The 25,317-nt window shown below is 44.3% G+C and overlaps 2 protein-coding genes across 3 annotated transcripts; one reads left to right on the forward strand and one right to left on the reverse strand.

The window, feature by feature from the left end:
- Window positions 1–1,425: 1,425 nt before the first annotated feature.
- Window positions 1,426–5,926, forward strand: LOC148213910 (uncharacterized). 2 transcript variants are annotated; one of them, XM_088129660.1, is made up of 2 exons: window positions 1,426–1,555; window positions 4,294–5,926. In XM_088129660.1, the coding sequence occupies exon 2, from the start codon at window positions 4,312–4,314 to the stop codon at window positions 5,527–5,529; it is 1,218 nt and encodes a 405-aa protein (XP_087985786.1). In that variant the 5' UTR covers window positions 1,426–1,555; window positions 4,294–4,311; the 3' UTR covers window positions 5,530–5,926. The 2 variants fall into 2 exon arrangements, with proteins under 2 accessions (XP_087985786.1, XP_087985787.1); XM_088129661.1 differs by having other exon boundaries at window positions 1,439–1,555; window positions 4,298–5,926.
- An 11,144-nt stretch (window positions 5,927–17,070) lies between these two features.
- LOC148213911 (uncharacterized) lies at window positions 17,071–23,644 on the reverse strand. Its single transcript, XM_088129499.1, has 4 exons — window positions 23,633–23,644; window positions 20,282–21,110; window positions 19,112–19,211; window positions 17,071–18,645 (listed from the first exon to the last, which is right to left on the reverse strand). Exons 2-4 carry the CDS (start codon window positions 21,044–21,046, stop codon window positions 17,345–17,347), a joined length of 2,166 nt encoding a protein of 721 aa, XP_087985625.1. The 5' UTR covers window positions 21,047–21,110; window positions 23,633–23,644; the 3' UTR covers window positions 17,071–17,344.
- Between the last annotated feature and the right edge of the window lie 1,673 nt (window positions 23,645–25,317).

The raw sequence follows: 25,317 nt of genomic DNA on the forward strand, positions 1-25,317 counted from the left end.
AATGCATGGAGCAAGTTCTCTTTTTGGCTTGCTAAAATGCTGGGCCAGTTGAAGAAAGGCCAGCTGGTCTGCTCTTTGCAAAGATGGCCACTCTGGTAACAACACCAAAACAAGGGACCACTTCTCCCTTTGCCAAGATGGCTGTGCTTTAGGCCGCTTGTATGGAGGAAACCGACTTGCCATTTTGCAAAACGGCCACACAAGCACCCACAGGGTTGCCCTTCTTCAAGATGGTTTCTGCAGAAGCACCTGCCAGTAGGGAATTCTGGGAGTTGAAGTCCATGCATCTTAAAGTTACAAAGGTTGAGAAACACTGCAGCCTAGCCAAATAAAAGGGCAGGATGGACACACTTTGGTAACACAATGCCTGCCTTTTTACACATGACTTTTCTCATGCATATGCACCTTGCTGTTCTCACCTGCAGGTCATCACAGGTGGGACTCTTTAATGACAAACCCTGATCTCTTGCTGCGTCATGCGTGAATGGGTCTGAGAGACTGTGAAAGAGAGATGTGCGTTTAAGACTGAGAAGTAGGAGGGAAGAAGCCACACAAACATGCCAATGAATATCAGCTGCAGTGATACTAGCAGTATAGTGTAACACCAGCAAGGTGCAGTGTCTTTAGGAGAGGAATTTACCATTTAAAATCCAACACTAAGGAAATTGAAAAAGGGGAAAGGAGATTGCCCGTACCCTTTATGAGGAGGATGCACTGGAACCAGGGAGCTGCTCCTAGCTGTCATGCCCTCCAGATGTTTTGATTAACTACAATTCCCAGCATCCTTCATTGTTACCTGTGCTGCTTGGGCTGCTGGGAAATGTAGTTGAACAACTTCTAGGCGGCTAGTGATTCTCTACTAGGAAATCATAGGGGAGAGCCTTGTTAGTCGAGGGCAGTGTTTCTCAACCTCGGCAACTTGAAGATGTGTGGACATCAACTCCCAGAATTCCCCAGCCAGCATGGCTGGCTGGGGAATTCTGGGAATTGAAGTCCACACATCTTCAAGTTGCCAAGGTAGAGAAACACTGGCCTAGAGTAGCAAAAATCAGGAGGGGTCCAGCAGTACCTTTTCCGACTAGCAAACGTTATAAGAAGGCAGGAGCTTTTGGGAGCTGCGGCTCACTTCATCAGATGCATTAGAGTGGCTAGGCCAGTGTTTCTCAACCTCGGCAACTTTAAGATGTATGGACTTCAACTCCCAGGATTCCCCAGCCAGCATGATGGGAGCTGGAGTCCAACATATCTGTTAGGCGCCAATCCAGGATCAGTTAGTTCTCTGTACATCGGACCTGCCCGATTCCCCAAATGGAACGTTCAAGGGGACTGACTGTCGAGCCTTCCAACCCGATTCCTAGAGAGACCCGTACGAACACGCGAGCGGGGGGCCGTTAAAAGTGACGGCCACTTCCTGTTCCTTCTCCCCTCCCCCCTCCCCGCCACTTCCTCCCCCCTCCGCCGCCCTTCCCATCGCTCCGGCGGAGGCTGGCCCATCTGGGACCTTTGCGATCGCCGCCGATCTTCGGATAAGCGGCTTCTGCGTCGCACCTTGCAGGTGGGGTTGAGCGGGGAGGAGGCACCGCCGTTTCCCGCGGCTCGTTTGCCTTCCCGGGGAGACAAAAGGAGCGGCGGGGCAGAGCCGGGAGGGTGGGTGAGGTAGGAGGGGAAGGGAAGAGAAGGGAAGGGAGCGCAGCCGCTGAACTGGGGAAAGGGGGGAAGTGGGGAGGAGGGAGCCTCCAGAAGTGAAAGCCCCCTTTGTTCCCGTGCCTTAAACTTGATTGGGGCTCTGCAGAAACAGGCGGATGCGAAGCATGGCGGGGATGCAGTCAAACCTCTGCAAACTGGGGTGTCTTTATTTTATTTGTTTACTCACACGGACTGACTCTGGGCGGGGTGCAAGAGAGCCAGGAATTAAAACGTTTTACAAACCCATTAAAAACAGTACAGATAAAGAAAGAAGGCCACGAGAGGAGAGATGTTACCAATGCAAGCGACGGACAGGCTCCCTGTGATCAGGGGAGCCCCAGGCTTGCTGGAAAAGCCACGTTTTGAGGGCTTTCTGGAAGGCCATAAAGGCTGGGGCTAACCTCACCTGGGGGGGTGATGTTCCAGAGGGGAGGGTGAAAGGCAGATGGATGATTGACAGCTGTCCTTGCCCCCCCTTCCCCTGTTTTGTTGAAACCTTACTGGATCTGGTGGCACATTGGACGAAGGGAAGGGGCTTCTGCTCCTTTAGGCACGTTAGTAGGGCTCCAAGGTGGAACCCCCAGACTCAGCTTGGCTTCTCAACTGTGAATGGAAAGCGCCTGAATGGACTTTTGCGAGGACATGCTTGCTGGACCCCAGGCAGAAGTACACTGGTGAAGCGTTTGAAAGGAACAAAGGAGGCAACCCTCGCTACCTGCAAGGATCTTCATCAAAGATTTGTGTTCTTTGCTGCAACTGCAAAGGCTAGCTGAAAAGATGGGGATGTGTGGCTAACCAGACCCAGTGCTTTATTTATCATAAATAACAGGGCTTTTCCTGCCAAGCTGTACAGTTTAAAGTGGAGCTTTTATTGGGCTTTCCCTTTGCACCATCAAATAAACGTGTGTGGGGGGGGGAACCCTTTGGGAGAACGCGTTTAGAATTTTCCTGTTGGAGTCTTAGTCATTCGAAATAAAGCTATTTATAATAATAATCCTCTTTCCCTTTTCTTCTGCCGTCTGTCTCAGGGTAGAGAAATTTAATAGCCGATGTGATATTTTGGACTGAAGTAAGACAGATCTTTATTTGGATCTCTTGGTGTCTTCCCAAGGGAGAGTCCATTAATCTTTGGAAGGGGAAAAAACTAATGATAGAAACAAGTGAAGCGTTTGCTCACTTTCAGTCGATGATCAAAGGGATGAGTCACCAAAACAGCCCAATCTGTATGCATGTTCAATCTCATCTTGTCACGAAACAGGAACTACTTAGAGTGAGCAGGAGTTTATTTATTTATTTAATTGCTATAGCCGCTCATCTCAACCAAGTGACTCTGGGCGGCGAACAATTCTAAAGCAATAAAAACAATTAAAAACAATACGAAAATAAATATACACAGCAGCCGAGAAAATTGTCATAATAATTATGCAATAAGTTCCATGCAATAAGAGAGGAGGGATTTATTCATTCATCCATCCATCCATTCATTCATTCATTCATTCATTCATTCATTCATTCATTCATTCATTTATTGGCATTTAGAGCCTGCCCCCATCCAGATGGAGCTCTGGGTGGGGCACAACAATTTTTAAAAATGTATTTATTTAATGCAGTATAGAGGCCGCCTGACTTCAGATGAGCCGTACATTAAAGAAGTAAGAACAATAAAAAAAAAAAAGAGAGAAACAGGTCATCAGCATCCAGAAGGCCAACTCTGTATGGCAACAAAACCTACAGGGGCTCAACTACCACTCTACCCCACAGCCTGGGAGAACAGCCATGTTTTCAGTGATTTCCTGAATGTCAGCAGGGTGGGGTCTGTATGGGTCTCTGCGGGATGCTGTTCCTGTCAGCCATTCAAGATAGACCAGACAAGAAACCAAAACCATGAGTACTAACACAATCTTTATTGAAGGTTACAGCAGTGTTTCTCAACCTTGGCAACTTTAAGATGTGTGGACTTCAACTCCCAGAATTCCCCAGCCAGCGTGGCCAAGGTTGAGAAACACTGGGTTACAGTAACAGGATCTTGGAAGTCTGAAAACATTTCTCCCCTCCCTTGCCTTTACTTTCCAGAGAACTAGGGAAGGTCTCTTCTGAAACACTTTCCACGCCCCAATCCTTCCTTTGGGTTCAGATTTCTCTTATCAGACTATTGTCTAGACTGTGGCTCTTCCTCCTGTCTCCCAAGGTTATTCTCACAGTCTGTTATAGTTCCGGAGGGTGGACGTTGTGAAAGAGCATGATCAAGAAAAAAGCAAGATGTTAAAAATTAGATACAAATAACAGGTCGTCAGTCTCTAAGACATCGCAGAGATCATTCGATTAAATGAACCTAAGGGCCAATTCCCACCTCCTGCAGGAACAACACTGCTTTGCCTAGTTTTTAAAGTGACAATAGAATGGGGGCATTTCTACTTCCAGAGGAGAGAATTCCATAAAATGGGGCCACTGCCAAGAAGGCAGTTGATGGTCCATACCTCATCTGCCTCACTCAGAGTGTGGACCTGCAACACGCTCTTTCTCTATTACCAGGCAGACAGACAGATGATATTCTCCTGGAGCATCACCTTATTAATCTTTCTCTCTCTGTTTTTTTTTTAAACAAAGTAAGTTGCTAGTGGACAAATGGATGAAAATGAGGAAGCTGTTGACCTGAAAAATCCTGAGCACCTGGAACCATGCGCTTCATTGCTGGACACGGCCCCAGACATTACAGATTTCCACAAAGTGGAAGGAATCTCTGAGATTCCACACAGATCGGAGGGTCTGCCAAGTATTATCCCTGTGCTGGAAGAAGGCAGTTCGGTCGAAGGGACGTCTTATATATGCTCTGATTGCGGGAAGAGTTTCTGCAGCATCTCCAGCCTTATCAGCCATCAAAAACGAAACCGCTCAGGAGAGAAGTCATACAAGTGTTCTGACTGTGGGAGGAGCTTTCACCAGAGCTCGGATCTCGTGAAACATGAGAGGATCCACACAGGAGAGAAGCCCTATAAGTGCACTGTGTGTGAGAAGCGATTCAATCAACGGTCCTATCTGATCGTTCACGAACGGTTCCACACCGCAGAGAAGCCATACAAGTGCTTCCTCTGCGGGAAGAGCTTCTGCTCCAACGCCCACCTCATGACTCATCAAAGGACCCACACTGGGGAAAGGCCATATCAGTGTCCTGAGTGTGGGAAGCGTTTCACCACCAGCTCAAACTTTGTCAACCACAAAAAGACCCACACGGAAGAAAAACCATACAATTGCTCCCTCTGCGAGAAAAGTTTCAAACGCAGCTCGAACCTGATCCAGCACGAGAGAACCCACACGGGCGAGAAGCCATATACTTGTCGCACTTGTGGGGAGAGTTTTGCTTCCAATTCAGGACTCGTGAAACACCAGAGGAGCCATACAGGGGAGAGACCTTATAAATGCTCGTACTGCGGGAAGAGCTTCAGTCAGAGTATGATCCTCACTCAGCACGAGAGGACTCACACGGGGGAGAAACCCTGCAAATGCCCAGCCTGCGGGAAAAGCTTTCGCTCCAGCTCAGATCTTGTGAAGCACAAAAGAATCCACACGGGGGAGAAACCGTACAAATGCTCCCTGTGTGGGAAAAGCTTCACCACCAGCTCAGATGTGGTGAAGCATGAGCGGACCCACACGGGCGAGAAACCCTATAAGTGTGTCACCTGTGGGAAGAGTTTCAGCCAGAGCGCACACCTCTTGCAGCACCAGAGAATCCACACAGGGGAGAAACCCTATTCCTGCGTGATTTGTGGCAGGTGTTTTACCTGCAGCGCACACCTGGTGGTCCATAAACGGACCCACAAAGATGGGGAGGTCCTAAAAGCGTAACCGTAGGTGTTGTCCCAGGCTGGCGGGTGAGTGTGTATTTACTAGCAGGTCTGTTGTGTGTGTGAGCATCAAGGATCCCACCCAGACTAGACAAATTTTGTCTGCTGCCACGAACCAGATCTCTCTAAAACCTAACTGGAATCCAGAGGAGAGTAGAAAAAATAAATAACCTTAGGAACTGATCTGTTCTTCTTATGCATGGGAAAGAGAACCAGAAAACTGAGCTACAAGAGAAGCCATAACTTTTCCCACTCCAATCCAGATGGGGATTGGGAGCTTGCTCAGCAAAGTTGGCGGTAAAGTCGAGGTGAATTGAACTAGATTACACTCGCCAAACGTTGTGATTTTCATGAATTACTATGTGTGGTTCCTTTGTAATAAATAGATGGCGGTTGTGTGGTTGTGTGGTTTCTTCGGGCCTTTCTTTAACGTGAGCCTCAGTCTTTGGGCTGTGCTGAGTTGGCAATTCCTGCCCGAGAATTGCAAACTTCATTTCCTGAAATTCGAGCTACGCTCAGCAGCATCTGCAGGAGAAGTCAAAAAAGTCAAGATGGCCGCTGCAACCTTATAGCATGGAATAGGAGCCCCACCTCTTTTTTACAAGCCCCACACATAAAAAGGGGAGGGGCTTGGATCACTTGGTTGCAGCCTCCACCTTGACTTTCTTGAGTCCCTTGCAAATGCCCCTTTCTAGGACTTTCTCTCGCAAGCGGAGAACCTTCTTGAACCTGCCTGGCCCCTCATTCTTTGTCACGTCGTCTTTGCTGCCATTTGCTGCTTTGGTGCCCTTTTCTTAAACGCAAGGACCGCCTGCTGAAAGGGTCCCAGCTAATCCGGCCTGACCATGGCAGCCAATCAGATAATTGATGAGGTGGCACCATGTGACAAAGTCAAGTCAGAGAGAGGGCACTTTTCGACCATTGCTCGGGAAAGCAAATATTTTTGCATTGTATTGCAAGATTCTCAGAGCGGTCACTAACCAATGTGGAGGTGGATGTTGTAGAATTTTGTAGAAGATGTTAATTCCTGCCACTAACAGGTCAGGTCGCAGCTTATACAGGTAGGTCGCGATTAGTGCGAGTTTGGATAGTATGATATTCAATTTAATGCAAATTATAAACTGATACCGGGTTGTGTTTAATGCAAGCCAAAATTCAATTAGTGCGAGGCTAGGGTGCGGGCAGTTGAGGCTAGCGCGTGCAGAGTTGCCATCGGGGTTTTAGACGCCAATTGTCGTTTGTGCAAAATGGAAAAAAGGTTCCGTTTGGGGATAGCTCAAAAAGGAAGAGGCTTATTTTGAAGAATTACAGCAGAATGCAGGAGAGAGCAGGTACACTTTGAGTATGAGTTTATCTTCTTTCATTAATAAATAAAAACATTTTAATTGCATATTTCCATCAAGCTGGAAGCAATATTTCCACAGAAGTACCACTTCCAATAGTGCAAATTCAAATAATGCAACCATTTGGTGGGATTCATTAACCGCACTAATCAAGACCTACCTGTATTGTGTAATTTTGAGTACCGGAACTAGATTTGAAAGCAGCTGCTGAGAGAACCATTAATAAAACAAGGCCCGATGTTTGATTCTTGTTATTCCAGTGATTCATTGTGACCTGCAGAGTACAGTGATCTTATCTCTTGTGTTTTTTATAATTGGAAATAAGAAAGAGGAGTGTGTGTGGAGTGGGAAATCAGTCAGATGCTTGAAACGGGGCCAAACGATAAGACTCCTTCAAGTGAAGCTCATGATGCCTTACTCTGGAAATTTCTTTTAACTTTGCGGTCTTGTTGATGAGTGGGCCACCCAGAGGTGGCAATTTTGTGCTAAATCAATGGCCAAAACAAAGATGATGAGCCGGTCGCTCTCTTCCAGCTCAGTCCGCCTCACAGGGTTGTTTTGGCGGAGAAAATAGGAGGAAGGAACATTGTGTGTACCACCTTGAGTTGTAAAAAAAATAATAAATAAAGGCGGGATATAAATCTGATAACTAATACATTTGTCATATTCCATCATATCAGAGCCAGTACTGAACAAATCTCATCTTGCTTAGCTTTTTTTGCAGACCTGTCAAAGTTTACCAGACTATATATATATATTTAAAAGCCAACTTATGGAAGTTGAACACTGGACACCGGCGGTTTGCTGTTCAGTTGTCCTCTTTGCCTCTCTACTCACATAGTTTTCTTGGCAGCAGAATGGAAAAGGAGACCATCAAAACAGAAACAAGGGGAGGGTAACTGCATTTGTGCATCAATGATGTTAAATCAAGAAAAGGGGTTTTTTTTAAAAAAAACAACTCCAGGAATGTTTTCTGAAAAATGTATTTGAGTGATGGGTTTTGGAAAGTGATGCTTAAACATCTTGGAAAGTCCTTTAGATCTACCCTTGGAGCCAAGGGTAGATCTAAAGTCCTTGTCCTTGTCTTTGCTCCAAGTCCTTGTCCTTCTACACCCAATTGTCCCACCAAAGGGAATTGGACCTGAGAAACAAAGAATGTGTGAACAGATACGTGTTTTGGGGTGAGCTGGGCTTAAGGCTTCCATGTGGTCTATTTCCAAATAATAATAAAAAAAAAAAGCAAGAAAGGTGTTCCAGAGCAAGGCAACCAGGATTGTCTTCTATGCAGAAATTTCCATTGCAATCAATGTTTCCATTGTAGGCAAGGCTGGAGCTACATGTTGTAAGCCACATTAGCTGGGTTTATACAATGCACTAATCCAAAATGAGGGGGAAAAAACATTATTATGGCTTAGGGCACTGTGAGTAAATGCACATTCTGTCTGTAGAGCAGTGTTTCTCAACCTTAGCGACTTTACGCTGTATGGACTCCAACTTCCAGAATTCCCCAGCCAGCCATGCTGGCTGGGGAATTCTGGGAGTTGAAGTCCACACAGCATAAAGTTGCCAAGGTTGAGAAACACTGCTGTAGAGTATCTTCACAAAAACAGCCAGGCTTGTTTGGGGCATGGCAGGGGGTTGGGACTGGCCCAGAGTTCACTGAGAAGGAAGGAGACCCACATTTTGTCTATCTCAATGACTGTATTCACACACACACACACCCATCTGCCTCCTTTTAAGCCTAGCATTCTGTGCACCCTAGAAGGTAGGGTTAACTAAGCCAAGGATAAGCATATCATATGCATACCATTGGCTCTTAATTTTATTTATTGTTCACTACAAATTTGGGTTTTTGGGGACCCACCCCCATGGAAACTTTAGCTGTCACTGAAACAAAAGTCCCTGCCTTCAGGTTTCTAATCTGGAAAAGGTAGGATACCAAACCGGCTGAGCAGGGATTTTGAAATTCTTTCTGACCCCTTCGCTAGCAACAGCTGCAGGAGAGGTCTGTATTTCCTTCTGCAGAGCAAAGTAGTCCATTTTGTGTGAGTTGCATTGCTGGGTTTCCCTTTGTATTGCGTGTTTGTGTGTAGGTATGCCCTGGGAAACAGGTGGGCACCATACGTTCTGCTTGGGGTCACGTGACTGGGAAAGGAAGAGGGAGGGGCCTGGTATCTGCATACAAGGGGCGGAGCTTCAGTTGCAACCCTGTGCCTGCCATCTTGCAGATTTTGACCTCCCCCCTGTGAATACCACCAGGCAGAGGGCTTAGAATAGTGGCATCAGCAGCAAAAGTTCAACTTCCCCTCCAGAAGGGATTTCTGTGAGTTTTTTCCCCCAGGATATTTTTCTCCACAGTCCCGAGCTGGATCCAGCCTATCTTTCTCTTGCCAGCTTCTCCCGTCACACCAAATTTGATCCTGCTCTGTTCTGTTTTTGGAAAATTACCCTGCTGACCAAGAGACGGGCAGTGTCCCAAATCCCTTTCCAGAAATCTTTCCAACATCCTGTTGGGTTGGACAGACGGAGTTGGAGATGGTGAATAAGGGCTCTCAGATGCCAGTTCCTAAAAAGAATCTTGCGTCTTGCCTAAACCCAGCCGGTGTGATCTGTAAACTATGGTTTATGCTACCTGAATCCAGTTGCGGTTGCTGGGTTGTATGTTAGGGAACTACAGCCTTTGATGTGACAGGATGGGGGGGTGTCTGTCTCGTCTTCTGCTATAGCCTGCAAGAACGGCTGCTGGATCCCAGTTCATCAGGCTTAACGGGAATGAAAGGAAGTGGGGCAAGACCCCTGGATCAGGTCAAGGCCTGTCTTACTGGAGCAATTTGGCCCCCAAATGCTTCTGGGCTGTTCCCCAGGAAAAAAGAGGGGTATCGCTCTCTGCTGTCCCCCTTCAACTGGCATTTGGAGGAATCTCACCACCAACCTGGAGATAACGTTCAATCATCCAGACTGATAGATACGAGGACCATATTTTCTTGGAAAAAATAAACCTGAAAAGGGGGCCAATCTGAAAGAAGTTCCTAAGGATAACCTGTTTTAATTGTTCATGCCTGTATCTTTGCTCTACAAAGGCAAATTCAAGAGCAAAGCTAAGGAAAGCTTTACAAAATGCCTATTCTAATAAAAATATCTAAAATCAAACCGTAGATGTCCATTTATTTTTAAAAGACCATTTGATTTCCATATTGTTCACATGAATTTGAAAGACGGTGTGTTAAGTGCTACTGTTTGTACGGTAGAAGTGTAAGGACTGAAATAAAGGGGAAAAGTGAGCTTTTGAAAAATAAATGCATCTAAAGGACAGCTTTCTGAAATAAAGAATGTGTGGTCACTGTACTGATGGACCTTGATTGACTTATCATCTATGAAGATTCAGGTAGAGAGACCTGGTGCACCAAGATCCCACCCCAAGGAAACTGTCTGTATCAGGGTTTCTCAGCCTTAGCAACTTTAGGATGTGTGGACTTCAACTCCCAGAATGCTGGCTGGGGAATTCTGGGAGTTGAAGTCCACACATCTTAAAGTTCCCAAGGTTGAGAAACACTGGCATAGCCTAATGTGTAAAACTCAGCCTTTTTGAGGACTTTATGATGATCCTCAAAAACGGGCAAACGTGGCAAATAAGTTGTGTGTGTGTCAGGCACACAAAGTCAGAGTTCACCCAACATGGGTGGGTTGGCTGTGTCGTGGTTCTGTGTGTCATGCAAACCCACCAATTACAATTTCACATCTTCCAAAAAGCCTGCTGGGGCAGAGGCAAGAGGTATCAGATCTGCCTGGTTTTACATTTCAAGAGAACCACCCCTATCTTCCTGAATCCCTGTTAAAAGCCATTCAAAACTACAAGAATGCCCAGGGTTAAACAAACACATGTGTTAAGTATACCTTTGACTCCCACGATGTATGAACGTGTTTAATCTGAAATAAAAGTGATGCTCTAATGTAGTTTTCTGTTTTTAATCACTAGGCCTTGTCATATAGGATCTCTTCTGCTTTTTGCTCTGCAAAACTGAAGGGTTATGTGTAAACTGAATTACTATTGAATGAAGGATTACATGATTATTAAGAAAAAGGTGTGTGTGTAAAATGTTGAGAAAAGGGGCCTCCTGTAAAATGGTAGCCAGAAGGTTGAGAAGGGGGCTTTGTGTAAACTGATACCTGCTGGGGAGAGGTCAGGGGGAAAGGAATGTCAGGAATGTTTAGTAGCTGACTGACCAGAAAAAGAGAACCAAACTATATAAGGGCATAAGAAAAAAACCTCATCTTCATCATAATGTTAATTAGTTCTGCCCTTGTAAGAATACTATAAAAGGCTGTGTCTTTGTCCCCAAGGTGTGCCACCCTGCTCTCTCTTGGTGCATGGTGTGTGCACCCAGACTTTTGGTTGGCCAAATAAAAAGCTGCTTAGAGAAGTCCCTGCTTGAAGTCTCTTATTTAGTGTTGTTGATTGATTTCAAGTTTTCTGGGTAGCCGAGAACCTTACAAAACCTTCAAGGATTTGCTGCTATTGCAGCTGTACAAAATGCAATGGTAAATCTAAAAATTTCAATAAAAGAACAGCATTCTTGTCCCGCCAACCTTTCCTTGATGTGGTTTCTGTGAAATCTGGGTTAGACTGCCCTAGGCACGTTGCTCATGTTGCAAATGAATTAAGTGGTAAGCCATATGCATCGACTGGGGTTCTAGGTCTACCTACAGCAGATTTGGCCAAGGGTTCCGTATTATCTTGAAGGGCATTATTTTAATATATGATTTTATATTCTGTATATATATTTCTCACATAATGTATATGTTTCACATACATGTAACAGTGCACTCCATCTTATAAGGTTTACAACTTGCTTTGTGCTTTGCAAAGAGAGCACAGAGTTTCTTTCCCCCACCTTATCTCTTTGTTGAATGCCTGATTGCCTTCCAAGAGAGCGCACCATTCCCCCACCCCATTTCCTTTAGAAGCAATTAGCCAGATGCCTGACTGAACAAGTAAGCTATAAATTAGATTCATACCGGGCAGGCAGAGACACCAAATTCCAAAGAAGTTACAAAGAAAGCCCGAGAAAGATAAGGAGGTAGGCATTTCTTTGGTAACAGAAGAAGAGGAACAAAGAAGAGATAAGGACCGACATGGGCTATTTCCTTGGTAACCAAAATGTATGGCACCTTTTATTTCCCAAGTTTCAATAAAGCCAAATAAGAAGACTTGAGATGAGGCTTTTTAATTAACAGAGGTTTTATTGGCCAAGGAAACCTTCTGGATGGCTCAAGGAGTGTTGCCCAGAACCACACCTTGCAAAGCAAGCAACAAAGATTTTATAGGCATATTCAGATATTTCAGATAGTACATCCCCTCATATCCATACAAGGGAATTTTGGGATGACCCAGGGGAAAGTAAAGGTGCTGGGAAAGATTGAAGGCAAAAGGAGAAGGGGACGGCAGAGGAGGAGATGGTTAGATTGCATCACTGAAGCAATGAACATGAAATTGAGCAAACTCAGGGGGGCAGTGAAGGACAGGAAGGCCTGGCGCAATATGGTTCATGGGGTCACGAGGAGTCGGACACGACTTAACGACTAAACAACAACAACAGAGGTGAATCTAAGTTTAACTTTTTCTTCTGGTTACCAAGGAAATGCCTAACTTCTTTGGAATTTGGTGTCTCTGCCTGCCTGGTAGGAATCTAATTTATAGCTTACTTGTTCAGTCAGGCATCTGGCTAATTGCTTCTAAAGGAAATGGGATGGGGGAATGGTGCGCTCTCTTGGAAGGCAATCAGGCATTCAACAAAGAGATAAGGTGGGGGAAAAAATGCTGTGCTCTTTACAAAGCAAGTTAATCCTTTGTAAATAAGATAGAGTGCACTGTCACATGCATGCCCATACATTATGAGAGAGTGTAAAATTGTGTATCAAAACAATGCCCTTCAAGAAGAAAAAAGTTAAACTTAGATTCACCTCTTTAGGGCCCACCTTTACTCCTCCCTGGGTCATCCCAAAATTCCCTTGTATGGGTATGAGGGGATGTACTATCTGAATACATCTGAATATGCCTATAAAATCTTTGTTGCTTGCTTTGCAAGGTGTGGTTCTGGGCAACACTCCTGCCACGGTGTTGGATGAACCATCCAGAAGGTTCCTTGGCCAATAAACCTCCGTTAGCTAAATAAAAGCCTCGTCTCAAGTTAATTTGGTTCTCTAAACTTGGGTAAATGAATAAACAAAGGCTAGTGCCTAACAATCTCCTGGCTTGTCCTGATCTCAGTGAAAGCTTGTGGCAAGATCCTTCCAAAACAAGAAACTGGAAGGGGGTGATTTGCAGAATTTTTATCTCTGGATCAGTTTATACAGCAGCAGCCTGCTTTATCCAGCTGCAGCAGAGGGAGGGAACCACAATTAATCATAATTAATCTGTCTCTTCTGCTGAGATGCAGCAACTCTGAGCTCTTGCTCTCCTTGAACTGTTTCCATTCCAAATTGTTATGTTCTGAAAAAAATTACTTAAAACCCTATTTTTTTTTTTTAGAACTTCACCATACAAAATTGCTGTACCCAATGGCTTCAGTGAGCAAGAAATTATCTTCTCAGAAGAAGGGAGAAATGGTGCCTCTAAGCCAGTGTTTCTCAACTGAAGGGCATTATTTTAATGTATGATTTTGTGTTCTATAGACAGTGGTACTTCTACTTACGAACGCCCCTACTTACAAAATTTTCGAGATACGATCAGCTCCGGCCCCAAAAATTTACCTCTACTTACAAACTCACCTCGACTTACAAGCCATTTTCTGCCCGTGCCACGTGGTCTGCGGCCATTTTTCCACCCGTGCCACGTGGTCCGCGGCCATTTTTCTGCCTGTGCCACGTGGTCCGCGGCCATTTTTCTGCCCGTTCCACGTGGTCCGCGGCCATTTTTCCGCCCTTCTACATGGTCAGCGGCCGTTTTTCCGCCCCTGATGCGTGGTCTGCGGACGCCGGAACGGATTAATGGTAATTACATTGAACTTTATGGGAAAATTTACTTCGACTTGCGACCAACTCGACTTGCGATCAGAGTCATGGAACGGATTAAGTTCGTAAGTAGAGGTACCACTGTATATCTTTCACATGGTGTATAAGTATGCATGTAGCGGTGCATTCTATCTTATTTATAAAGGGTTAACTTGCTTTATAAAGAGCACAGCATTCCCCCACCCCATTTCCTTTAGAAGCAATTAGCCAGATGCCTGACTGAACAAGTAAGCTATAAATTAGATTTGTACCGGGCAGGCAGAGACACCGAATTCCAAAGAAGTTGCAAAGAAAGCCAGAGAAAGATAAGGAGGTAGGCATTTCTTTGGTAACAGGAGAAGAGAGTTGAGCTAACTTTTTCTTTAGGACCCACCTTTTCCCCTCCTTCGACCATCCCAAAAATCCCTTGTATGGACATAAGGGGATGTACATTTGTAAACGTCTATAAAATCTCTGTTGTTTGCTTTGCCAGGTGTGGTTCTCCTCAACACCTTGGCACTCTGTTGAATGAGCCATCCAGATGTTTCTTGGCCCAATAAAACATTTGTTAGATAAAATGCCTCGTCTCAAGTTAATTTGGTTCTCTAAACTTGGGTAAACGAATAAACAAAGGCGAGTGCCTAACACAACCTTGGCCGCTTTAAGATGTGTGGACTTCAACTCCCAGAATTCCCCAGCCAGCCATGCTGGCTGGGGAATTCTGGGAGTTGAAGTCCACACATCTTAAAGCGGCCAAGGTTGAGAAACACTGCTCTAATCATATGCTTACTCTAGCAATTTGTTATCCAAATCAAGATGGAACGGAGCAAATCCATTTCTAGTCCTTGCTCCCTTGCCTCAAAAAGCTTCTCTCTGCCTTAGCAGCCACACTAAAAGGTCTGCAGGTTTTTAAGAAGAGGCTGGATAGCCATTACTTGTGGATGGTTTCACTGGTTTCCCTGTGCATCACAGAGGGTTGGACTTGATGATCTTTGGGATCCCTTCCAACTCTACCATTCTATGATTTTAAGGGTGTGGGGAAACCCCCACTTAATTAATTAATTAATTAATTAATTAACCAATCAATTTCTGTAGCTGCCCGTCTCAACCTGTGACTCTAAGTGGCGAAGAATATTAGAATAAAAAATAAAACCAATTACATTGTAAGCATTACAAAAATTAAAATACAAAGCAGCTGAGAAACATCATAAACCAAATCCTTGTACCACTAAGAAATTGGTCCCTGCGCACACTTGGGGCCCCATTCTGGGCACAGAACTGGGTCTTAGGGCCTTGCCAAAGGCCAGCAGGGTTGGGGCCCTCCCGATCTCTGGAGGGAGAACATCCCTTAGGGCGGGTGCTACGGCAGAAAAAACATGTCTTTGGGGCCCACCAAAGGGCATTCCTTGACTGATGGGACCCGAAGCGTGCCCATCTGGCTGGACCAGATCAGGCAGGTAGAAACAACCAAGGAGAGATGGTCCCATAAGTAACCCAGTCCCACGCCCTGAAGGACTTTAAAGGTGACAACCAGCACCTTGAATTGCACCCGGAAGTCTACCAGCAACCCATGCAGCTCACAAAGTAGTGGTGTTACATGCTGTCATTCTTCAAACGACTGGGAATCTCTGGCGACTTACAACAGATCCCCCCAATATCTAGTCTTCTTTCTGCCTTCTGTTTTTCCTCTTCTCTCCCAATCCCCATGTCTTTTAGATGGAGACCACAGGTCTGTGGAATTGCCAGGGTGTTGGACAAAGTGATATTTTACCCTTCTTTCTCCTCTTCAGATTCCTTGGAGGGAGATCCAAGGATCTGCAATCGTTCTGTGCACATTCTTGCAGGCTTTCTAAAACCAACTAACCGGCAGCCCTTTTTGCAACGGGATGGTTTTGTCTCTGGGCAGACGGGCTGCTCTATCACTTCTAAGCACTCTCCATTTTTGCTTATTCTTTACAACAGAGGTGAGGGACCCTCAAGAGGTGGGCATAAATAATCCATAGTAAGAGCCTTATTCCTCACACAGAGAGGAACACTATGGCCTTCCCTTCTGTGGGGAAAAGAACTACCTTTCGCAGAATGAAGAACAAATAGCCAGGAGGATGGGCCTGGACAGAAGAAGGATCTGCCCCTGGGGTCATCGAATTTGGGGAGATGCCCCAGGAACAAATTCCATCTGTTATGATGGAAAGTCAAGAGAATGTGGAGCTGTTAGGAAAAAGATAACTCAGTCCTGGGAATGTAGAAAGTGTGAGAACGAAATTCAAAACAATTTGTCAGCCTTGCAAGGTAGTCCAGACAAGAAGCACACCCAGAAGTACTAGCTCTAACTTTTTTGTAAGGTTACAGTAACAGCATCTTGCAAGTCTGAAAGTACATCTCTCCCCCCTCGCCTTTATAGCCCAAGAAACTAGGGAGGATCCCTTCTGAGTCATTTGCCATGTCCCCATTCCTTCTACGGGCTCAACTGCCTCTTATCTGACCCTTGCCTAGACTGCTGCTCCTCTTCCTCCTCCTCCTGTCCCTCAAGGACATTCTCATAGAGTGTTACAAAATTCCATTTTGTCTGAGTTTGGTATAAGTTGAAGTACAGAGAGGGTTTGGCAGGCTTCCAAGATTGATGTGACAAAATTTTAAAAGCCTGACAATGCCTGACAACCCTCTCTCCTTCAACTGATACCTACCAAATCAAGGCAGAGTTGTTTTTTCCACTTTCCCAGGACTGAGATCTCTTTCTTGCAACAGCTCCACATTGTCACATTCCATCACAATCATCAGTCTGAAGCCTTTATGCCTCTCCTTTGAAATTTCTGCCAAAAGTACATTTTCCAGTTTTTCCAAATGTTTTGCAGGCTCACACACTGGAGGATTCCTATGGCAAGCACAGGATTGGATGCAATGTTCTTCAAGGTTGTTTCCAATTCTAACGCTTTCTAAGGGCTAAGGGTAACATAAAAATGTAGTCCATAAATGCAGTTTCCTTACAGAGCATCAGTGCTCCTGTCTAATCTCTTTGGAGCATTTTTCTCCTTTCTAGGGCCTGAATTGGGGACTTTTTCTAAAATAAAGCCCACTACCCCAATGTAACCTGTTTAAATAATAATTTTATTAAAGTTAAAACAACACATCTGTTAAAACACATCTAATATTTAAAATCAGGGGAAAGTAAACATCATGATGAATATTTGTACAGTTCACCTACAGCTTAATCCTAAGCATGACTGAAATGATTGAGTTGAATGATTCGACTCAGATATAATGATGCAGAAAATCTGTGGATTTAATGGTTTTGGTACTTCTATAGAAGCTTTTTAGAAATCTAAAAATGCAATATTAATAAAGCATCATACTTAGGGCTCCATAAATCTGTCCTTTTTCATGAAGTATACTATCCAACTTTTCTTATAAAGTATGCTATCCACTGGAAGCTGTCCTATATGAATTGGAATGAATGTTAAGATGCAATCTGCAATGGTGAATAACTTATTTATGTTTCGTTTCTGTGTGGATTCTCCTATGTGCATGAAGGTGTGAACTCTGACGGAAGCTTTTCCCACAGTCTGAGCATTCATAGGGTTTCTCCCCCGTGTGGATTTTCTTGTGATCGTGAAGGTTAGATCTCCAGTGGAAGCTTTTTCCACACTCCATGCATTCATAGGGTCTCTCCCCAGTGTGGTTTCTTTGATGGTCATGAAGGTATGATTTGCAGTGGAACGTTTTCCCGCAGTCTGCGCATTCGTATGGCTTCTCTTCCATGTGTATCTTCTGGTGGATGCTAAGCTGCGACCGCCAACTGAAACTCTTCCCACAGTCCGAGCACCCATACGGTTTTTCTCCTGTGTGCGCGCTCTTGTGGTTGTTCAGCTGTGACAACCAGTGGAAGCTTTTCCCACACTCCAAGCACGGAAATGACTTCTCAGTGGTGTGCATTCTCTTGTGGCTGTGAAGATAGGACAGTTGACTGAAGCTTCTGCCACAATCTGAACACTTATGCGACTTCTCGCCAGTGTGGGTAGCCTGATGCTGATGGAGCTGTGAGCTTTGGCAGAAGCACTTTCCACAGATGGAACATTCAAATGGTTTCTCTCCTGTGTGGATTCTCTTATGACTATTAAGGTTGGAGCTCCGACAGAAACGTTTTCCACAGTCAAGGCACTGATAAGGTTTGTCCCCCGTGTGCAGTCGTTTGTGGCAATTCAAGTGTGAGCTCCGTCGGAAATGTTTCCCACAGTCCAGGCATTTAAATGGTTTCTGTCCAGTGTGGATTTTCTTGTGATTGATCAGATGTGAGCTCAGACGGAAACTTTTCCCACACTCCAAGCATTCATAGGGTTTCTCTCCCGTGTGAGTCCTCTTATGACCCAGAAGGTAGGAACTATGGCTGAAACTTTTCCCACACTCAGCACACTGAAATGGTTTCTCTCCTGTATGTTTTCTCCTGTGGGCATTCAGGATCGACCTCCAGTGGAAGCTTTTCCCACAATCTGAGCATTCATAAGGTTTGTCTCTTGTATGGGTTATCTGATGTCTGTTAAGGTCTGCCTCATTCAAGAAGATTTTCCCACATGCCGTATACTTCATTCCTCCATTTTCTTTGGGTATAATTGCTTGGGTCACAATTTCAGCTGCCTTGAGCCTTTGAGAAACAGAAACGGCCTTGTTCTTGCTTCCTTCCAGTGAATTCTCTTCCATCCACTCTGATTTGTCAGGATTTTTAAGGCTTCCTTCTTCTGAGGATAAACCTGACAGCCCTCTTTCCTTTTCTCCCCGCCACTCATCATCTGCTGGAATGAAGGAGAAAATCAGAAAAGGCTACCGACATGGCCCTGATTTCCCACGGCCTTCTACACATGGAGCGAGACATTATGGATTGGGAAGAAGAAACTGGACAATTGCAATGAATAGTATAGTGATGAGAGGGATAGATTAGGAGTGGGGAGACCCAGGTTCTGGTCCCTGTTCAGCCACAGAAGCTCCCTGGGGGACCCTGGGCCAGTTCCCCCTCTCAGGCCCAGCACCAGGGTGGGCAGTGCGGAAGGGGTTGGACTAGGAATAGGGAGACTCAGGTTTTAATCTCACCCTCCCACCCTGCCAGGTGGACACATCTTAAAGTTGTCAAGGTTGAGAAACACTGCTATAGGTATATTAGACAGATATTCTTCTGCAAAGGTGCATGAAGCAGAATGCCCTACCACATCTCTTCCCTCTACTTTTTAAGTGCCATGCAGACAAAATGCAACGATTCCTCACCTTCTGTCTTGACTCCAGGACTAGGGGTCATCCCTCTGGTTTCCAGAGAAGCTCCATCTTTAGCAGGGAAATCTCCAGCACCGTCCTGATGCGGCCAGCTCTGCAGCGGAAAACAAGAACATTTAATTTCAAATCAAGGCAGATGAATTGTCAAGAGAGCTTAGGCTACAGGAAAGATTTTTGCCTGCAAGCAAAAAGTCATTTGATTGACCACCTGTCCTCTATTTCTGGTCAGCATAACCAGTGTTTCTGGGTAGACCAGACAAGGAAATCAACTCTACAGGAAGGCTATAACTACTTTGACTGAGACTGGCTATAATAAATCTGATTGGGCTGTACCTCCTCCCCCTCTTTTCTTGTTTAGATTTTTTTTATCCCGGCTTTCTTATTTTTTATAAATAACTCAAGGCCACAAACATCCCTAATACTTCCTCCTCCTCCTATTTTCCCCACAACAACAACCCTGCGAGGTGGGTTGGGCTGAGAGAGGGGGACTGGCCCAAAGTCACCCAGCTGGCTTCCACGGCTCAGACGGAACTAGAACTCACCGTCTACTGGTTTCTAGCCTGGAGCCTTCACCACTAGAACAAACTGGTCTATACTTATTAACAGTTAATATCATTATTAACTGGCTGATATCTCATACTCCAGTGCAGTGTTTCTCAACCTTGACAACTTTAAGAGGCATGGACTTCAACTCCCAGAATTCCCCAGCCAGCATGGCTGGCTGGGGAATTCTGGGAATTGAAGTCCACACCTCTTAAAGTTGCCAAGGTTGAGAAACACTGTTCCAGTGAATCACGGAGGCATCTGACTGAGCCGCTTCTAAATGTTATCTTGTTCTGGACTTTAAAACTGCTTTAGCCCCTTTTGCCTAGGGAACAGTTCCTGTGTATCTCCATCAAGATCATCTTCCTGACTCTCTACAACAGGCTGAATTCAGCTTGAGGGCATTATTACTTTTGCTAGATTTGAAGGGCACGTGTTTGGGAAAACCTAGTTTAAAGGGAATGAATGGGATTGCAAAAAGCCAATGATGGTGATAATAAAGGTGAAGCAACTCAGTGGACACTCTAGCTGGAGGCTTTAACTGAAGAGGATCTGAAGAGATGTGTAAGTTCTATCATGAATGTTAGATGGTTTAAGGGTAGGAAGAGGTGAAATTGTTACCTGCTGCTCCTGCCTGTCTGCTCCTTTTCGCCTCTGAAAGAAATCCTCTGTCAGAGCCACAGCCTGAGGGCAGCTCCTAGGCTCAAGTTCTTTGACCCATCTTTGGACTTCTCCAGGCAAGATGGCCAGGAACTGCTCCAGGATCACCAGCTCCAGGATCTGCTCCTTGGTGTGTCTCTCTGGCTTCAGCCACCGGTGGCACAGAGCTCGGAGCTGTCTGTAGGCAACTTGGGGCCCTTCACCTTCTGGGTAGAAAAATTGACGGAAGTTCTGGCGCTGAGTCTCCAGAGCATCGTCCTCATCAGGTTTGATCTCCTCCATAGGACAAGCATTTGTCCTGTCTGTGACATCTTGCTGGCTATTTGCTTGTCCTTTCAATGTTGACCAGCATGTGGACATTCCTTCCTCCTTCACTGCTGAGTTGGCTGCCCTCTCAAAGGCAGCAGCTTGGGACTTGGTCTCAGGATGAAGCAGAAACAGAGAGCCCGCTTGTTCTGAGTTGGAAAACTGGACTGTCTTCAAAAATTCTTGCCACTGCCCTTCCCAGTGCTGTGAAAACATCCCCTCCTCATCTTCCTCTTTGAGATGCTGTGTTGGTGATCGTTTTAGATTCGGTGATTTGATCACTACTTGGGCAACATGGTGGGATTCTGCAGCCTTCGGTCTCGCTCCTGACTCCTCCCCTTCTATTTTCATCCCAGGTTGTGGCCTCCACTCTAACCTAGGTTGGATGTGGGGATCCTGGACTGATATGGCAGTATCCATTTCTTTCTGCAATTTCAGTTCAGTTGGAGACGTTTGAGGGAGAGGAGAAAGAAGAGGAGAACCTCTAAAGAGAGAAGGGGGGAAAAGATCACACACAGATCGCTAGGCAACTCACGCTAGTTTGGTAAGGGTTTCCCAAGCAAATCAAAATCATCTGCATCATTGGCTTTTTATTACTAACACATCTTCAAACAACCAAAACAATCTATATACATGGACATTACTGGATGGTGTACAGTGGTACCTCGGTTCACGAACTTAATTCGTTCCACGATTCTGGTCGCGAGTCGAAATGGTCGCGAACCGAATCAAATTTCCCCATAAGGTTCAATGTAAATAAGGTTAATCTGTTCTGACCTCTATGAATGTGGTCATCAACTGAACTGGTCGCGAACCGAATCAAATTTCCCCATAAGGTTCAATGTAAATAAGGTTAATCTGTTCTGACCTCTACGAACATGGTCACCAACTGAACTGATCATCAACCGAATCAAATTTTCCCATAAGGTTCAATGTAAATAAGGTTAATCCATTCTGAACCATATGTATTTTTTTTTTAACCACAAAAATATGAAAGAAAGTACAGTACAGTACAGTATGAAGAGAGAGAATCTTGCTTGAGGCGACACCAAAAGGCTTCACAGCAAGTGTCTGTCTGCAACCGCAATCTTGCCTAGAGGAAGCCACGACCACGTGTCAGAGCAGGGAAGATGGCCGCGGGTCGTGTTCGTCACCCGATGCGGAGTTCGCGAACGGAAGCAAAATTTTGCAAACGCTGCTGTTCGCAAACCGAATTGATCGTGAACAGAAGCATTTGTTAACCGAGGTACAGAAACCAAATTGACTATATCATTAGTAGGAGGAGGTGGGAGAGATCAGTTATAACAGCAAAGATGTGACCAGGACCTGAACAGGTCATGAATTGTTCATATGCAAATTCCAACTTAAGTTAAAGTGGAAGAAGAAAGCCAACCATTTTCCATGATATAATCTTGAGCATATACCCACCATTTTCAAGGAGAACATCAGGAATCACGTGAAGTCCTGAACTTAAATGATTGGCAGCTAGAAGAATTGTGGAAAGAATTTAAAGAAGCCACTAAAGATGAATGTGAAAAGAGACTGTCAAAGAAACAACAAAGCAATCTGGATATCATGACAAACAGTGGAAATGATCAAGGAACCAAGAAGATCTCAGGAAAGAAAGATTTTTAGAGAGCTGTCAGAAAAGACAAGAAGGCGTATTCTAACAACATCTGTAAAGACATCAAAGATGGAAACATACATAGAAAAACAAGGAAAGTCTTCCAACTGATCTCTGAACTCAGAAGGAGGTTCCAACCTCAAATTGGTATGCTAAAGGATGCCAATGGACAGATAGTAAACGATTCAAAAATCAAAGAAAGATGGAAGGAGTATACTGAAATTCTGTACAGCAGGGATGTCAAGATCCAAGATACCTTAGAAGATATCCCCTACTTAGAAGAACCTGTAGTACTAAAAGATGAAGTTAGATCAGGACTCTGGGCATTACTAAGTTGGAAGGCTAGAGGAACTGATGGAATACTCACAGAAGTATAGCAAACAACAGAAGAAGAATCAGTAAAAGTTCTAACTAAGATATGCCAGCAAAACTGAAGAACAACACAGTGGCCAACAGATTGGAAGAGGTCAATCTACGTTCCAATAATAAAGAAAGGAGACTTAACAGAGTGTGCAAACTATCATACAATATCCTTCATTTCACATGTGAGCAAAATAATGCTTAGGGTCATCCAACACAGATTAGGGCCCTACATGGAAAAGGGGATGCCAGATGTTCAAGATGGCTTTAGAAAAGGCGAGGAACACGAGACATTATTGCTGATGCATGCTGGATATTTGAGAAAGCCAAAGAATACCCAAACTCACTATGTGATTCATTTATTATTCACATTTATTATTTATTTATAATGCACATATAACCATTTAAATACACACATACGTACTACACCCACACCCACCCACACATATGCATATACACACGTCCACCCACATCTATACACCCACATATGCATATACATATATACGGAAACATACAGTACATATATTCACATAAATATATATTACACACGCACACATGCGCATGCATATATGTACACACAAACACATATACATTATATATATATATATATATATATATAATAAAATATGATATAATTACAATTTATATACATACAGTGTATATATATACTGTATGTATATAAATTGTAATTATGTCATATTTTATATTATATATATATATATATATATATATATGCAGTACATAAATAAATGGCCTTTTAAATGCACAATCACAGGCACATATACACACAATAGATATGTGTACACATATATACACCCACATATGCATATCCAGATATACAGAAACACCCATATATCCACGTATCTCTACTGTACAGACGCACATCTGTGCCACCTCAGATAGTACACCTTGAGCTGCTCATTGACAGAAGCACCCAGAGCAGCTTCTCTTTCCCTGAGGACGTGCAAAGCGCAGAACGGGCACCCCACCCCTCAAAAACAAGGAAAACCAGCCCGCCTCACCCAACCGGTTCCTGCTGCTGGGCACCAACCTGGATGGGGAATTCAAAAGGCCGGCTCTGTTGGGGAGGGGAGGGAGAGGAAGGGGGGAGCAGGAAGGGACTTCACGGTATTTACGTCCCCCCTCACAGGTGCCTCACGGCCGCTCTGGGAATATGCCCTCCATTGCTTTAACCCCTAAAAGACCCACCATGCTCAGGAGACCAAACTCCAAGCATTTTTAAATACTTGCTGCAGCTTCCATCTTTTCTCAGATAATCAGAGATTCCCCCCTCTCCTCATGGTTCCTGTTTGCTAGCTGCAGCATTACAGGCACAAGTTGAAAAGGGGTAGTCTTCCATCACTTTAACTTCTGAAAGACAAGTCACACAAATCCTGAACATCCTTTATCTTTTTTTTTTTAGATAATCCTAGAGGTTCCCCTCCAACCATTGTGGTTTCTGGGTCTTAAATTAGGAGAAGTTAAAGAGATGCAATTTTCTCCATCAGAGCATTTGTCCATGAGAGAGATGTTCTATATTTTTTGCCTTTAAATCCCTGCTTTAGAGGAAGAAATTCAATAGGCGTTCAGGTAGTCCTCAACTTACAACCATTCGCTTAGTGACTGTTTGAAGTTAGAATGGCACTGAAAAAAGTGACTTACGGCTAGTCCTCGCACTTACAACCATTGCAGTGTCCCTACGGTCATGTGATCAAAATTCTGGCTCTTGGCAACCAGCATGTATTTATCCTGAGGTCCCATGATCACCATTTGTGACTTTCCCAGCCAGCTTCTGACAAGCAAAATCAATGGGGAACCATGTGATTCACTTAATGACTGTATGATTTGCTTAACGATTGTCACAAAAAATATAATGAAATTGGTGCAGTCATGTGATGCCTCGTTTAATGGCTGCACCACTTAACAACAAATTTTATGGACCTTATTGTGGTCATAAGTTAAGGACTACCTGTAGTTTATTTCACCATCACAAAGGACAAGAAACACTGGCACACTTCTCCAAGAGTGTATAGTGTACAAATTTCTCATTCTTTCTTTCTAGCAAGAAGCAATAATCCACCTGTGATATTGTGCATTGTCCTGGTTATGGCAACTTTAAAAGGAGCTGGCGAAAAGTGCAGAAAATGTTAACAAAAATGTAAAGTAACTGGACTGAACCAACCACCCTATGAAGATGCAATTGCAATGTTTGGGACAGTTTTAGACCAAAGAAGGGGACTGTAGTGGAATGGAAATGGAGGGATTTACCTCCCTCCCTCCCTCCCTCCCTCCCTCTCCTTCTGCAAAGCTCAAATGCTCTCTGGATGAATTACAGAATATATTTAACTATAATTAATATATTTAACTATACTATTATAATATTTAATATATTTAACTATACCAGTGTTTTTCAAACTGTGGACTTCACCTCCCAGAATTCCCCATTGAACTATACTTTTTTCATTCATAATAAAATAATACATTTTTGTATTCAGCTGATGCATAAACATTGAACCAGAAAGGCAAACTCATTCAGCTTTGGTTTCATCCTTTTTTTTTCTTTTTTCATTCCTCGGCTAAATGAACTGATCACAGCAAAAACTTAAGGAGAGAAATCTATTCCACAAGCTGAGGTGAGATTCACCCATCTCGGCTGCCTTTAAAAAGGCAATTAAAATATCATGGAGAAAGTGGTTGCCAATGGCGA

This window comes from Python bivittatus, unplaced genomic scaffold (genome assembly GCF_059951505.1).
Source record: "Python bivittatus isolate LINGU-HERP-01145 unplaced genomic scaffold, Pbiv_v1 ctg000810_np1212, whole genome shotgun sequence".
Lineage (NCBI taxonomy): Eukaryota > Metazoa > Chordata > Lepidosauria > Squamata > Pythonidae > Python > Python bivittatus.

Excerpts from the sequence above, each read along its gene's own strand:
- LOC148213910 (XM_088129660.1), top strand. The coding sequence starts at position 4,312 with ATGGATGAAAATGAGGAAGCTGTTGACCTGAAAAATCCTGAGCACCTG.
- LOC148213911 (XM_088129499.1), bottom strand. The coding sequence starts at position 21,046 with ATGGATACTGCCATATCAGTCCAGGATCCCCACATCCAACCTAGGTTA. Across the intron at positions 19,212-20,281 it reads CAGACAGGCAGGAGCAGCAG|AGCTGGCCGCATCAGGACGG; the intron begins GTAACAATTTCA and ends TTTCCGCTGCAG. Across the intron at positions 18,646-19,111 it reads TCCTGGAGTCAAGACAGAAG|CAGATGATGAGTGGCGGGGA; the intron begins GTGAGGAATCGT and ends CCTTCATTCCAG.